At 56.0% G+C, this 12,196-nt stretch overlaps 1 protein-coding gene across 2 annotated transcripts in view; it reads right to left on the reverse strand.

Moving 5' to 3' along the window:
* MARK4 (microtubule affinity regulating kinase 4) overlaps positions 1-6,156 on the reverse strand; it is a 47,208-nt gene extending 41,052 nt beyond the window's left edge. For both annotated transcript variants that reach the window (XM_021668475.2, XM_021668476.2), the window contains exon 1: positions 5,786-6,156. In XM_021668475.2, coding sequence (XP_021524150.1) covers positions 5,786-5,836 — 51 coding nt within the window. In that variant the 5' untranslated portion in view covers positions 5,837-6,156. The remainder of the gene's footprint in view (positions 1-5,785) is intronic.
* Between the last annotated feature and the right edge of the window lie 6,040 nt (positions 6,157-12,196).

Genomic DNA, 12,196 nt, shown 5'->3' on the forward strand with positions numbered 1-12,196 from the left:
TACAAAAATATTAGCCAGGTGTGGTGGCACACGCCTGTTATCCCAGCTACTTGGGAGGCTGAGGCAGGAGAATTGCTTGAACCCAGGAGGCGGAGGCTGCATGAGCCGAGATGGTGCCACTACAGTCCCCCACCCTGGGCGACAGAGCGAGATTCCATTTCAGGAAAAAAAAAAAAAAATCATTGACGGGGCTGGAGGATCGCTTGAAGCCAGGGAGTTTGAGTTTTTTCTAGAGACAGGCGTCTCACTTCATTTGCCTGGGCAATGAAGTCAGACGCCTGTCTCTAGAATAAATTAAAAAATAAAAATAAAAAATTAGCCAGGCATGGTGGCATATGCCTATAGTTCCAGCTACTGGGGAGGCTGAGATAGGAAGATCGCTTGAGCCCCAGGAGGTAGAGGCTGCAGTGGGCTTTGATCATGCCACTGCACTCCAGCCTGGGCAACAGAGTGACACCCTGTTTCCCAAAAAAAAAAGAAAAGAAAAAGAAAAACATCACTGATCACAGATCACCATAGCAGATATTATCATAATAATGAAAAAGTTTGAAATATTGCGTCAATTACCAAAATGTGACCCAGAGACATGAATTGTGCACCAGCTGCTGGAAAAATGGAGCCCACAGGCTTGCTCAACACAGGGTCGTGAGAAACCTTCAATTTGCAGAAAACACAGTATCCGTGAAGTTCAATAAGGCAAAGCGCAAAAAAGCAGGATGTGCCTGTCCTGGAGCCTGGATCACCTCCACGATATTCTGCTCTAAATGAGGCTGCTCTCAACCCCAATCAACGCTGACCTCAATCTGGACCCGAGGCTCCTCCTCCACCGCCACTGGCCCTGCGTGTATTCACCCATCCACTGTCCCCTCTCCAGCCCCCAAACTCTACTTCAAAGCAAATGTCAACATTTGATTCCCAGTGGAATGTCCCTAACATTTTATTCCAATTACTGTTGCCCCAGATTGGACTCCAAACATTGTAACCAAGTCTTTTTTTTTTTTTTTGGAGACAGAGTTTCGCTCGTCGCCCAGGCTGGAGTGCAGTAGTGCGATCTCAGCTCACTGCAGCCTCCACCTCCCGGATTCAAGCCATTCTCCTGCCTCAGCCTCCCGAGTAGCTGGGATTACAGGCATGCGCCACCACACCTGGCTAATTTTGTATTTTTAGTAGAGACAGGGTTTCACTATGTTGGTCAGGCCGGTCTCAAACTCCTGACCTCAGGTGATCCACCTGCCTTGGTCTCCCAAAGTGCTGGGATTACAGGCAAGAGTCACCTCGCCCTGCCATGTAACCAAGTCTTTCACTGGCCCTGAGTCCTGGTTCCATCCCCTACCCTCCTTCCATGGGAAACATTGTTGCTTCTGCCGCCCCCGAAACACCCAAGGCTTGAACAGCGCCCTGACTTGCTGTCTCCCACGCTGCGGCTTCTCTCCTCCCCATGTTCTGTTCCTAGTGTCCTGTCCCTCCCCGGCCTCTCTGCCCCTGCAGGTCACCTGCCTGCTCCGAGCTGCCCTGCCCTGATTGGAAGCCCCAGGGACTGTGTCTCCCTTTCAGGGCTGGGCTCAGGGTGCCTGAGGCCCCTGCCAAGGCAGTTCTGCCCGTGCCCTTCCCAGGGCTGGAGTGGGAAACAGGAGGAACATGGGAGTGGAGGAAGAAAGGCCAGGAGGCTGAGGGCTGGCGGCCCGGGTCTCGCAGAGTCACTGCTGGGCCACTTGATAGCAATGACAAGTAACAATTAATGTGGGTCACTGATGCAGTATGAGGCCATTACCACACTACCATTCCCATTTTACGGAGGGGAAACTGAGGCCCAGACGCACGATCTGAACCCAGACAGTTTCCACCAGTTTTTTGTTTTTTTTTTTTGAGACGGAATTTTGCTCTTGTTGCCCAGGCTGGAGTGCAGTGGCGCGATCTCAGCTCACCGTAACCTCCGCCGCCCGGGTTCAAGCAATTCTCCTGCCTCTGCCTCCCGAGTAGCTGGGATTACAGGTGCCCGCCATCACGGCTAATTTTCGTATTTTTAGTAGAGATGGGGTTTCACCGTGTTGGCCAGGTTGGACTCGTCCTGACCTTAGGTCATCCGCCCACCGCAGCCTCCCAAAGTGCTGGGATTACAGGCGTGAGCCACCCCACCCAGATGGTTTCCACTAGTCTTGATGCTTTTCACTGTCATAATACCACATCTGAACCTTTTGTTTTTTTGTTTTTTGAGACAGGTCTTGCTCTGTTGCCCAAGCTGAAGTGCAGTGGTGCAATCAAGGCTCACTGCAACCTCAACTGCCTGGGTTCAAGCAAATCCTCCCACCTCAGCCTCCCGAGTAGCTGGGATCACAGGACTGCACCACCACACACAGCTAATTTTGTTATTTTTCAGTAGAGATGGAGTCTTGCTATGTTGCCCAGGCTGGTCTTCAGCTCCCGGACTCAAGCCATCCTCCTGCCTGGGTCTCCCAAAGTGTTGGGATTAGAGAGAGGTATGAGCTACCATGCCGGATCATGAACCATTTCTACGAAGCAGCTCATGCTATGGGCCACGTCCTGTGCAAATGGGCACCTTGCCTACACTTAATTCCCGCAGTAGCCCAGGGAGCGACTCCAGGCTCCAGGGGAGAAACTGAGCCTTGGAGAGGGAAGGTGCCATGTGAAGGTCACACAGTCCATTACAGGGGCAGAAAGACAGTCTCCCCATGGCTGGGCAGTTCCAACCACTGCGGCCGGGGCCCTAACCACGCGTCCTCCACTGCCCGTCTCGCCCTCACCCTGGCCTCCAATGTGGGTCCAGTTGTGATCTGCAGCCTCCAGCCGGGGATCCCCAGGCTCAGGCAGGGGGAGTCCCTCCCCCAAGGTCACAGGGCAGATGGAGCAGTGCTGGGATGTGAACCCCAGCCTCCTGACTCCTCCTGTGCGCTTCCCCATCGCCCCAGGCTTCCTCCCAGGGGAGACCGGGGAGGCAGGTGGAGATCCTGAAGATAAGGCCTCTGATCCCCACTGCGATAAGGACCTGGAGAAGAACCCCCGTCAGGCAGCGCCAGGGCAGCCAGCTGGAGGTGGGATGGCACCACGCTGAAGGCAGCATGGATGAGGGACCCCTTCGAGGGGCAGCTGGGGCAGTGGGTGACAAAGCCTCTGGGGGTCGGGGGTGGGAGCTAAAATTGTCCCATACCACCAGCTTGCCTGGCTCCCTCCTGCCCAGCTGGCACCCCAACACCAGGGTCTGTTGCTAGGGAACCTAGGGAGGCTGGCCCCCTGGTGGGGGGCTCTGGAACTTGGGGTGGGGTAGCATGACCCCACGTGTCTGTGGCCATGGTAACCAGGCAGCAAAGAGGGGGCTGCCACCTCCCATTCCACAGGCAGGCAGGTGACTCCCCGCCAGGACTGACAGGCAGATCTTAGTGACAAGAGTCAGAGGAGAAAAGGGATTAGCCGTCCTCAAATCCGCACCAGGCACACATCTCAACAATCCAGGGAACAGCTAGGTGTCATCAGGCGTTCCGCTTAACAGACAAGGAAAGCAAGGCTCAGAGAGGTGAGGTTACTTGCCCGAGGTCACACAGCTAGGGAGGGACAGGATGTGTCCCAAGAAACAGGATGTGAACCCAAGTTTATCTGAACAATTAAAGTAATACTAATAACCACGACAGCCGAGACACATGCCAGGCTCTGTGCACCTTAGTCACATCATATCATCAGCTCCTGCAAAACATCCCAAATGGGGAGATGCCACCATCAACCCGATGTAGAGACAAGGAAACTGAGGCTCCAAGCTGGGAGCGAATCTGCAGGCTCACTCCACAACTAACGACAGCCCTGAGCCGAGAATCCACGGGCCGTCTGACTCATACCCACAGCCACAATAGCAGCTGGCATTTGTGGAGTGCTTCCTAGGTGCCAGGCTTCGCCCGAATCGAGTAAGCCTCAGAGGCACTCAAGCGGTCACCCCTATTTTCCAGGGCAAGAAACTGAGGCTCAGAAAGGAAGAACCAGCTGTCTAAGGACACAGGCAAACAAGCTGGCCGGGCTGGCACTGGAGCTCACATGTGGAGTGCCTGGCCCCTCACTGGAGATTGGAGTGACTGGGGAACAGAGGTGGTGGCATTTTACCAGACTCCAAATTGGAGTTCTCCTATAGTGATGATGGGGAGTGGTCTCTGTGAGGGAGGAAGCTGCAAGATGAGGAAGGGGCAGACATAAATCTATCTGATGGCAGGCGGTTGGGGGGGGGTCTTTTGGAGGTGAGGGAAATGGGGGAAGGGGGCAGGGAGCTGGCAGAAGGATTTGGAGAAAGGGATGAAGATCCCAGCTGGGGAGAAGTCTAGGATTGGTGGTGGGCAGGTCTTTGGAAGTGATGAGTGACCAGACACAGGAGATGGGGGAGATGGGAGGGGCCTCCCTGGGACTGTCTGGGAAGCAGTGTCGGGGCAGGGGGCGCCTGGGGATGGTGGAAAGTGACATAGCCATGGGGGCAGCGGAAGTCAGAGACCAGCAATCCCTGGGTCTTGGGGAAGCTCCTAGGAATCAGAGAAGGGGGTTTCTGGGAGCAGTCCTTAAAACTAGAGAAGGGTCTCGGGGGGCCTGGGAGTAAGGGGTAGGGGGTACTTGGGCAGGGAGCAGCTCAACAGAATAAAGCCTGATCCTTGGGGGAGGTCAAGGGGTCTAGAAATTTGGGGAGAAGGCTTCCAGCAGACTGACCCGAAGGGAAGAGGGCTTGCAGCCAGGGCAAGATGAGAGGCTTCAGGTCCAGGAGTTTTCTGGAAGAAGGATCTGGGGCCAGGCCCTGTAGCTGAGGAAGGCCTCTGAAGCTGGGGAGGGGGCTTCCGTTGGAGGCCAGACCCCCAGCAAGGAAGGGGGAGGTGCTGGGGCAGAAAAGAGGATGGTGGTTTGTGCTGAAGGGGCCTGAGTTTGGCCTAGCCGAGGGTCCAGAGGTTGGGGGTTGGGGAAGGGGCTTGCCTGAAGCTGAGAAGTTGATAGAGGGTGGAGGAGGCCCGGAGTCAGACAGGTCCAGGGCCCAGAAATAGGAGCCTGGGCGAGGTGGGGGCCTGGAAGTTGGAGGCCAAGGCTTCCTGGGAGGGGAAGAGACCAGAAAGGGTCCAGGTGGCATCTGGGGGACCCGGGGTGTCGGGATCTAGGGATAGGGCTGTTGGGAAAATGGGGACCAGGCCTGGGAAGGGAGAGACCTTGAAGAAGCCAGAAAAGGGCCGGGGCGCAGGAGAGGTGGAAACCAGCTTCCTGCCAGGGGCTGCCCACAGGCAGGCGCCGCGGGTGGGTCCTGGAGGGGCAGAGGGCTGGGAAGGAGAAGAGGGGACTGCTGGGGGGCCAGCACCCAGCCCCGGACAGGGAAGGCCGGAGGCAGAGGCAGGACTGGGCCAGGCCCTGCTGTGAGAGCCAGCGTCGGGCCTTGGGGGGTCAGGGGCGCTGCAAATCCGGGAGGGGGCGAGGTGTCGGACGCGGACGGCCTGGAGGGGAAAGGGCTTAGCAGGCGAGAGAAGGGAGGGGCTCCTGGAAGCAGGGGAGGGGGCTTCCTGGAGGGAAGAGACCCGAGCGGAAGCGGTCTGCACGGGGACAAGAGAGGGGGTCCCGAGAGAGCGGCGCCCCCAGGGGTCGGGCTGGGCTGGAAAAGGTGGGGAGGGCCGAGAGGCCTGGAAGTCCGGAAGGGGTCGAGAGGTGACGAGCCGGGTCGACCCTGGAAACCAGGGTAGGGGCTCGCGGGGCGAGGGGCACAGCGGGCGAAAGGGTTGGCGGCCGGACCCAGCCAGGGCTTCCCAAGGGGCCGGGCCCCACTCACCGTGTCCGAGTTCCGATCGTTGCCCGGGGCCAGCGCCGTCCGCGAAGACATCTTCTCCTGGTCCCGGGGGGGCAGGGGCGGCCGGGTGGGGGGGGGCGGGGGTCCCAGGGTCCCCTCTCTTCCCCTCCCCCCCCGCCGGCCTGGGGACGCGAGCTCAAAAGCTGGGCGCCGAGAACGCCCGGGTCCGCGCCCCGGGAGAGGGGGCAGGGCGGGGGAGGGGAGGGGACGCCGAGGGTCCTAGTGGCCCCGTGCAGCGGGGACCCCGGGCGCCATGGGGGCGGCGGGCGGGCGGGCGGGCGGGGGCCGCGGAGGGGGCGCGGAGCCGGCCCAGGCGGCGGCGGAGGGAGGCGGTGGAGGGGCCGGGGAGGGAGGAAGGGACGTCAGGGGGAGGGGCGGCAGGGCGGGGCGCCGGGACCCCGCCCCCCGCCGCCGGCCCTTAAAGGCGCAGGCCCGGGCTGGTCCTGGGCTCCGGGGGCGGAGGCGGGTCTGGGCGCGCCGGCGGGGAGGTGGTTCTCGCCCGAGAGGAGAGACGCACCGCAGAGGAGAAAAGGGGAGAGAGAGTCCGGGGCAGAGCGCCAGAGACGCAGAGAGAGAGATCGAGAGACGTAGAGACAGAGAGACACAAAGAGAGAGAGACGAGTTACAAAAGGGCGGAGAGAGAGGCGCAAGGAGGTGAACGGGGAGACCGAGGCAGAGAGACCCAGCGACGCAGAGGGACAAAGACTCAGCGAGACCCCCCCACACACACACAGGGAGAGACAAAGAGACACAGAGACGCAGAGATCTGTGAAGAGATGGAGATAAAGGGACTGAGCCAGAGAAGCCCCCAGAGGCGCTGCCACCTTGTCCCTCCCCCGCCCCCCGCTGATTCTCTCCCCGGTCGGGGGGTAGGGGCGGCAGAAGCTCTCCCCTCGGAAGCCTAAGGATGGGGTGGGCGAAGGGGATGGTGTGCGGGGCTTGGCCACTGCAGAGAGCTCCGTGACCTCCCTAGTCAGGCCGCCTCCGCCCACGCACATAGCTCCAGACCCCCAGGTTGGGGCTGCAGTGTCCTGTCCTCTGCACCCTGGCTGGCGTGTGGGGACCCTCTCTGTCCACCTGTATGACCCGGGGCAAGCTCGCCCTTTCTGGGCTTCACTTTCCCAGTCTGTAAAGTGAGAGGGAGGATCCGTGTGTTGCTCACGGGCAGGGCTGAAGCAGGTGTGAAGGAACCTGCAGGGCATGGCCACTCCCAATGCGGGCAGACTGAGACCAGAGAGGGCAAGGGCCTCTCGGAGGCCACACAGCCCTGTGGGGACCACTCATACTCTGTGGACCAGGATGGGATGAAAGAAAAACGGGCATTACATAGTGCTGGCCTGGGAATCACATAGTTTTGGGAAGGGTCCTGTGCCTGGCTGACCACTTTCCTGAGCCTCAGTTTCCCCTTCTAAAGATGGAGCTGATGGTTATGTCTCAGGAATTTTGGAACTGGTTGTTAAACACAGCCATTATTAAAAATTAAATTATGCAAACATACAATTAAATAAATTATATTAAAGGTAATACATACTCGTCATGTCCTAATTACCTTACCACATTTGCTATTATCTGTGATCCTGAGGTTACTTACGTCTATTGTAGCTGCACAGTAAAATTACCGTGTAATGGAGGGCAAAAATGCCTTGTGACATCACCTTGGTAGCTTGAAATTAGCAATGGTGGGAATATTCATACCGTGGAAATTGGCAAATGCTACAAATGAAGGCTCCCCACCCCCACCTGCAGCGCTGGGGTGTTTTGTTTTGTTTTGTTTTTGAGACGGGGTCTCACTGCATCACCCAGGCTGGAGTGCAGTGGTGCGATTATGGCTCACTGCAGCCTGGGCATCCCGGGTTCAAGCAATCCTCCCAGCTCAGCCCCACCAAGTAGCTGGGACTACAGGTGTGCACCACCACACACCGCTCATTTTTTGTAGCCATGTTGCCCAGGCTGATCACTAACTCTCAGGCTCCAGCGATCCTCCTACTTCGGCCTCCCAAAGTGCTGGGATGACCCGGCACCTGGCCAAGAGCTGGTGGTGAAACAGTCACCAGCACAGCACTGCTTGACACTATCAGCTACACAGACTCATGGGAGCTGCCTTTGTGCCAGGCTCTGAGCACGTCTTTCTGCCACCCCAGGAGGTAGGGAGCATCTTTATCAATCCCATTTACAGATGAGGAAACAGAGGCCCAAGGAAGGGAGAAACGTGACACCATGAGGGTCACACAGCAAATCAGTAGCAGGGCTACGATTTGAATCCAAGTGCACCCAAACTCCAGAACTTAGACCCTCTCTCAACCACTGGGGTTTCCTATCTCTGAGTCATAACAGCAGCAACCTCAGGCTGCTACTATTTTTGTTAATTTGTTTATATTTATTTGTTATTTTAATTTGTTATTGCTAACAAATCAATGAGAATCTGTAAATAAAGTGCTTCACAGGGAGCCAGATTCAAACTTTATATGTGGGGACATTATTATTGCTATTTGGCAAATAAGGCCCGAGGAGTCTCAGGGACGGTGGCAGGGAGGGAGGAGTTCCAGGGTAGTGTTCTAGAAGTACCGTGATCCCAGGGACGCTGCAGGGTGAAAGTGGGGGTCTTGGGGGTGGGCTAGAGGGGCTGAGCGCCGGCAACCCCTTCCCCGCACTGGCGCTGAGAGCTGCAGTTCTTCCATGCACCACTCGGGGGCAGCCGATCACCTCCCTACACGCGCCCCACACACTCCAGGGTCCACCCTTGCCCTCCCTCCCCAGCAGCGTCCGCACCCCATTTCCCAGATGCGGGGAGGAACTGAGGCTTACAATGGAGGAGGCCGCAAAGTGCATGAACCTTGAAAACAGCATGCCTAGCGAAAGAAATCAGACGCAAAAGACCACTTATTGTATGCTTCCATTCGTATGAAATATTAGAATTGGCAAATCCATAGAAATTAGATTAATGGTCTCCAGGGGCTGGGGGCGGGAGAATGAGAAGTCACTGCTAATGGGTACCAGGTTTCTTTTTGGGGTGTTGAGTATCTTCTGGAATTAGATAGTAGTGACACTTGCTGCAGCCTTGTGAATATACTAAAACCTACTGGACTCTCCTTGAAAAGGGTGAATTTTATGTGTGTGAATTGTATATCAATTAAAAAAAAAAAATTAAGGGTCCGGGTGCGGTGGCTCACGCCTGTAATCCCAGCACTTTGGGAGGCCAGACCAGGAGTATCACTTGAGCCCAGGAGTTTGAGACCAGCCTGGGCAACATAGTGAGACCCTGTCTCTAAATTAAAATAATAAAAATAATTTTTAAAAAGGCGGGGTGGAGGCTGGACACGGTGGCTCACACCTGTAATCTCAGCACTCTGGGAGGCCGCGATGGGCAGATCACAAAGTCAGGAGTTCAAGACTAGCCTGACCAACATGGTGAAAGCTTGTCTCTACTAAAAATACAAAAATTAGCCAGGCATGGCGGCACGCACCTGTAGTCCCAGGTACTCGGGAAGCTGAGGCAGGAGAATCTCGAACCCAGGAGGTGGAGGTTGTGGTGAGCTGAGATCGAGCCATTGCATTCCAGTCTGGACCCAGTCCAGTTTCATTTATTAATTATTATTATTTTTTTAAGTTTTGAGATGAGTCTCTCTCTGTCACCCAGGCTGGAGCCCAGTGGTGAGATCATGGCTCACTGAAGCTTCCACCTCCCAGGCTCAAGTGATCCTCCCGCCTCAGGTCCCTTAGTAGCTAGGACTATAGTGCACCACCTTGCCTGGCTAATTTAAAAAAATTTTTTTTTGTAGAGATGAGGTCTTGCTATGTTACCAGGCTGGTCTTGATCTCCTTGGCTCAAGCAATCCCCCTGCCTTGGCCTCCCAAAGTGCTGGGATTACAGGTGTGAGCCACCACATATGGCCCTAGCCTTTAAAAGTAACCCTGACGGCCAGGCATGGTGGCTCACACCTGTAATCCCAGCACTCTGGGAGGCCTAGGTGGGTGGATCACAACGTCAGGAGTTCAAGACCAGCCTGGCCAAGATGGTGAAACCCCACCTCTACTAAAAATACAAAAATTAACCAGGTACAGTGGCAGGCGCCTGTAATCACAGCTACTCAGGAGGCTGAGGCAGGAAGAATCGGTTGAACCCGGAAGGCGAAGGTTGTAGTAAGCCGAGATCACGCTACTGCACTCCAGCCTGGGCAATAGAGTGAGACTCTGTAAAAAAAAAAAAAAAAAAAAAAAAAATGTGATTCCCACACCCAGCCACACCCAGCACCAGCTCCAGCCCCAGCCCTCACTTCACTTGGCATCTCCAACTCTAGCAGGAAGTCCATCCACAAACCCACCTCCAACCCTCAGCTTCAGTCTGTCCTCACCGATGCATTCACTTAAATCCATTTAAATCTTGACTACCGAGGGCCAGACACGAAGTTAGGCTTATAAAGATGAACAGAATCAACAAAGTCAGCTTTGCTGAGTTGATCTGCAAGGAAGCCAGTGGCTGCATCTGGTAATTTCAGATTTGTGGAAGGTATGATAAAGAAATTGACAGGCTGGGCACCATGGCTCACGCCTGTAATCCCAGCACTTTGGGAAGCTGAGGCAGGAGGATGGCTTGAGGCCAGGAGATCAAGACCAGCCTGAGGAACCTAGCGAGACTCCCATCTCTACAAAAACCAAAAAAAAAAACAAAACTTAGCTGGGCATGGTGGCACATACCTGTAGTCCCAGCTACTCAGGAGGCTGAGGTGGGAGGATCACCTGAGCCTGGAAGATCCAGGCTGCAGTAAGCTATCGTTATGCCACTGCACTCCAGCCTGGGCGACAGAGCGAGACTCTGTCTCCGGAAAAAAAAAAAAAAAAGGCAAAAGAAATTGACAAATCAGAGTGATGTCTCTGCCAGACGGGACAGTGGAGAACAGAGGATGAGACTGTGGAGCTGGAACTGGAATGAAAAGACCTAGGGGGCGGGGCTTCCGGGCAAAGAGAACCACAGTTCCAAAGCCATGTCCAGCGCCTCTCTCTGTAGGTCCTCGTCCCCAGCCAAAACTTTCCTCCTCTTGGTCTTCAGCCCATAGCAGGGAACTCTAGAGAGATGCATGCCTGCCCCTCAGTTCTCATTTTTTTTTTTTTTAAACAGAGTCTTGCTCAGTTGCCTAGGCTGGAGCACAGTGGCATGATCTCGGCTCACTGCAACCTCCGCCTCCTGGGTTCAAGCAATTCTCCTGCCTCAGCCTCCTGAGTAGCTGGAATTACAGGCGCAAGCCACCACGCCCAGTTAATTTTTGTATTTTTGGTAGAGACGGGGTTTTCACCATGTTGGTCAGGCTTGTGTATTTATTTGAGACAGAGTCTCACTCTGTCACCCAGGCTAGAGTGCAGTGGTGTGATCTTGGCTCACCGCAACCTCTGCCTCCTGGGTTCAAGCGATTCTTCTGTCTCAGCCTCCCGAGTAGCTGGAATTATAGGTACACGCCACCATGCCTGGCTAATTTGTGTTTTTTGGTTTGTTTTGAGACGGAGGCTCACTCTGTCACCCAGGTTGGAGTACAGTGGCGCTATCTCAGCTCAATGCAACCTCCACCTCCTGGGTTCAAGCGATTCTCCTACCTCAGCCTCCCGAGTAGCTGGAATTACAGGCGCAAGCCACCACGCCCGGCTAATTTTTGTATTTTTTCGTAGAGATGGGGTTTCACCATGTTGGTCAGGCTGATCTCAAACTCCTGACCTTGTGATCTGCCCGGCTCGGCCTCCCAAAGTGCTGGGATTACAGACGTGAGCCACTGCGCCTGGCCTGTGTTTTTAGTAGAGGCAGGGTTTCATGATGTTGGTTCTTCAGTCTCAAACCCCTGACCTTGTGATCTGCCTGCCTTGGCCTCCCAAGGTGTTGGGATTACAGGCGTGAGCCACCACGCCCATCCCCCAGTTCTCATTCGAAGGCCTCAGGGCTTGCCAGTGCTGGAGAGCAGCTCTGGGCTGGTGTCCAGCGTGGAGTGTCTTCCCGGGGCGCCCAGGATGGTGTTGTCACCTTGGGAGGCGTGAAGAGCAGGCAGGCGGCGGATTCCGGCCTGGAGCGGGGGTGAGGGTGGGGGCCCGGCTGTGGGCCTCGGCCTTCCCAGTCCAACCGCAGCCTGGCCTAAAAGGGCAGACAGATAATGAGTCCTTCCCACCCCTGGCCCCAGAGAGGGAGGGGTTTCCTGACAGGAAATTGTCCTCCTCCGAGCCCCCCCTTCTCAGATCCAAGCTCTCAGCAGTCCTGGCTAAAGTAGCCTGGGGACAGGACAGCAGCAGGAACAGAAGGACGGGCATGAGGACAGAGGTGAGTGTGCTGGGGACAGGGGGCAGGGGTCCCCCTCCCACCCGGAGACCCTCTGGGAAAACAGGTGCCCTGAGTTGCACTGGACCAGAGCTGATGAG

Source organism: Aotus nancymaae, unplaced genomic scaffold (genome assembly GCF_030222135.1).
Source record: "Aotus nancymaae isolate 86718 unplaced genomic scaffold, 86718_ANA_hifiasm-v0.15.2.pri h1tg000028l, whole genome shotgun sequence".
Taxonomy (NCBI): domain Eukaryota; kingdom Metazoa; phylum Chordata; class Mammalia; order Primates; family Aotidae; genus Aotus; species Aotus nancymaae.